Source organism: Rhinoderma darwinii, chromosome 11 (genome assembly GCF_050947455.1).
Source record: "Rhinoderma darwinii isolate aRhiDar2 chromosome 11, aRhiDar2.hap1, whole genome shotgun sequence".
Lineage (NCBI taxonomy): Eukaryota > Metazoa > Chordata > Amphibia > Anura > Rhinodermatidae > Rhinoderma > Rhinoderma darwinii.
In genome coordinates, this window is record NC_134697.1 from 93,293,556 (window position 1) to 93,297,327 (window position 3,772).

A 3,772-nucleotide genomic window follows, 5' to 3' on the forward strand; every position below is an offset into this window, starting at 1 on the left:
GTGAGTCCTATATAGGGACAGCAGACAGATTCATTATTAGTACTAGAGGTTAACAGATTTATTGCCAGCAGCCTTATTAATCCCAGCCGTCCGGCAGAATGAGATACGGGCCGAGCCGATACTTGTGTCAAAGTTGGTCCCAGTAACAGATTTATTGTTTGTTGTAAGAATCTGGTAACATTAGTAGCAGTGACAGCAGCTAAGAAAACACTGGCCCTCTCTCCAAGGATTGCGGAAAGCACGTTGCCCAGCAGCAAGCTGGACGCCGAAGAAGCAACACCGCAAGTCCGCTGTTTGATCCACTGCTCGTGCGCTTATACAGCGCTATGAGCAACTGAGCGGATATTCAGCGGTGAGTTTCTGCCACTCCTGTACGTGCAGGCATCGGCACAAACGGCGTCCGGCAGCGCCGCTACGAGGATGTGTTTTCCTGCCGGAGGATCACTCGCCAGCAAGTATAGCACTAAGGCACTCTTTCCCTTCAGATTAACATTCCCTGGTCTAAGACCCAATTCAGTCAGCTGCTTCTAGGACGCTATTAGGGGACACACTGCAGTCCACATATCCAGCTCCTCACTGGAATACCGACGTGATACTGAAGCCCCTACCCCCGTGTATATAGAAGTAGAAGGTCACTGCTCAGATACACGAGCGGTCACCAGCAGACATCATAGCTGATCTATAGAGGATGTGGCGGCTCTGAGAAGAGCCTTTGTGTTGTGTAAGATGGAGCTGAGCAGGAGCGGAATTAACCTCCGAAGCCGTAGAGAGTGCGGCCCTGGCGTTTGAGCGCGTACACCACGTCCATAGCGGTGACGGTCTTCCTCTTGGCGTGCTCGGTGTAGGTGACGGCGTCACGGATGACGTTCTCCAGGAAAACCTTCAGGACGCCGCGAGTCTCTTCATAGATGAGACCGGAGATGCGTTTGACGCCTCCCCTGCGAGCTAGACGGCGGATGGCAGGCTTGGTGATGCCCTGGATGTTATCACGGAGCACCTTCCTATGCCGCTTAGCACCGCCCTTTCCGAGTCCTTTTCCTCCTTTACCGCGACCAGACATTCTGTAAGCTGGAGCTAAAGAGAAATATTATACCGAGAACCGCGGGGCGCGTCTTTATATAGACCTTGGGCGGACCAGAGAGAGAACTGTTATACATGTCACTTCCGGGGCGTTTCTCTCAGCTAATTTACATTATCAATCCCTCCCCCTCCCGTTGATTGGCTTAACTCAGATTTTGAATTACGTTCATTTTACAATACCGGCCGCTCTTTTCCCGCTTATAGCGCGACTGCTGTGTAATCTCTATCTGCCCCAAATCTAAAGAGTAATGTTAAGGGAAACAAGGAACAAGCGTGCCGTCTTGGATTAGTATGGCGGCTGCTCGTCATCTGCCGTCAGGTTCAGGATTTGTGTGCCCGCAGATCACCCCTCAGGCCACCAGCACCACAACGGCTTTATAGAATGAATAGGGAGGAGAAGACTCGGGCAGTGTTAATGGGTTTAGATCTCTGATTTACAACGGTGACCAGGACTACACCCGATGATCATGACCTCACAGAATAAGAGTAGAATTCCCCTGCGCTTGTGTTCACACCGGGCGGAGGATACCTGCGCCCCCACCCTACACGCTGCGCCTGGTTTGCCTTTACAAGGAGTAGGGAACAAGGACTCCGCACACACTGGTCAGCGGTGGATCATTAGCTGCACATAACGGCGTCATTCCTCGCAGCAGCAGCGGAGGTTATTATAGGAAGAGCGATGTGCGGTCATCAGTGAGGAGTGGGGCGGGTTATCACTGCGATACAGCCGGAGAGGGAGGTGATAAATACTGCGCAGACAACCGGCATAACACATGACAGGACTGCTGAAAGGGCCGGATAACGTGAGTGCTAGAGACGGGGACTGGTTATAGTGTAAATGGCGCTAACTAAGCACTGAAAGGGTTAACATGGCACCTCCACATATTAATAGCAGAGCACCGAGAAGCCAGCGGGAGAGTCGCGGTAGAATTAACGGAGGAAAAGGATTCAGCTCGTTTGAGGGAGGATTTGGTGGCTCTGAAAAGAGCCTTTGTGTTGTAGTCGGTGCCGGGTTCAGACCTAAGCCCTCTCCCCACGGATCCTGCGGGCCAGTTGAATGTCTTTGGGCATGATGGTGACCCTCTTGGCGTGGATGGCGCACAGGTTGGTATCCTCAAACAGTCCGACCAGATAAGCCTCGCTGGCCTCCTGCAGAGCCATGACTGCTGAGCTCTGGAAGCGCAGATCGGTCTTGAAGTCCTGAGCGATCTCTCGCACCAGGCGCTGGAAGGGCAGCTTACGGATAAGAAGCTCGGTGGACTTCTGGTAGCGGCGGATTTCACGGAGAGCGACTGTGCCCGGGCGGTAACGATGAGGCTTCTTCACTCCGCCGGTAGCGGGAGCGCTCTTCCGTGCAGCTTTAGTAGCCAGCTGCTTGCGGGGCGCTTTCCCGCCGGTGGATTTACGCGCAGTCTGCTTTGTTCTGGCCATAGCTCTATATCAACGTGCACACTTGTAGACTGATTCGAGGAGAGGAAAGAGTATTTATACACTTGAGCGTGTCCTCATTGGTCCATGAAAGGCACACCCCTACATTCTATTGGCTTCTTCATAAAAATATGCGACCGACAAAGCAAATGTGATATTCGCGACCAATCACCGTTCCGAAGATGCGGACACCGGTTTACATGATGTCCAGACGCAGCTTGTACAGCAGGGGCGTTAATAAGATCATTTCTCCAGCTCTCTGCGAATTAGTTATCATCAGTAACAGCTCACTGTATTTCCATGTCCGCAGATCACGTACACAGCGTTATATAAGAGACTACTTCCCCATCATCCCCCGCTGCGGTGGTTTTATAGATCACACAAAGGGACAATCCCCCACCCCATCCTTACACAGGACACTGTGCCCCGCATCCAGAGGCAGCATATAAGGGTCACCATCCACCACGTGTAATGAGGAGCAGGGGACATTGTGCTCTATTTACACCGGAGAGTGTAATCCATCGGCCTCCTTCACGTGGATCCTGTGCTGTAAGCTACAAGTCTATTGCTGCCCCGGTCCTTATTCACACATTACACCTGGTGGACTGTGACCTGATAAACTCTGCCTGGATGTTACACCATAGTGACGGGACGGACACTGTGGAGGTCCGGATACAGCAGCTATGGCGTCCAGCGCAATGACCAGAAATGACACTTGTCATAGAGTAACAGGGACATGAAGCTCCTCCGTGCACACGCGATGATGGCGCCTCCTTTATCTCAGGATCGCGCTGCTGTCTGTACCGGAGGAAACAGCGGCCAGTGATCATACAGCTCTGCCGGGGAGAAGGTGGTGGCTCTGAAAAGAGCCTTTGTGGGACAAGTAGCGGGCGGCTCTCGGTTATTTCTTCGTCACGGTCTTCCTGGACTTAGACGCCTTCTTAGCCGGACTCTTGGCAGCTTTCTTAGCCGGACTCTTGGCAGCTTTCTTAGCCGGACTCTTGGCAGCTTTGGACTTGGCCGCCTTCTTTGCTGGGCTCTTTGTTATTTTCTTGGGGGCAGGTTTTGGCTTCTTGGGGCTCTTCGCCACCTTCTTGGCAGCGGCAGGCCTCTTGGCCTTTGTCAGGCTCTTGGCCGGAGTCTTCTTCGGGGATTTGGCAGCAGCCGCCGGCTTCTTCTTGACCGCTTTGTCCTTAGTCTCCAGCTGCTTCTTGTTCAGCTTGAAGGAGCCGGAGGCGCCGCTGCCTTTCACCTGGAGCAGGGT

The 3,772-nt window shown here is 53.0% G+C and overlaps 1 protein-coding gene across 1 annotated transcript; it reads right to left on the reverse strand.

Annotated features, from left to right (window-relative positions):
• Nucleotides 1–2,100: 2,100 nt before the first annotated feature.
• Nucleotides 2,101–2,511, reverse strand: LOC142663060 (histone H3). Its single transcript, XM_075841358.1, has one exon. It carries the CDS (start codon nucleotides 2,509–2,511, stop codon nucleotides 2,101–2,103), a length of 411 nt encoding a protein of 136 aa, XP_075697473.1.
• Between the last annotated feature and the right edge of the window lie 1,261 nt (nucleotides 2,512–3,772).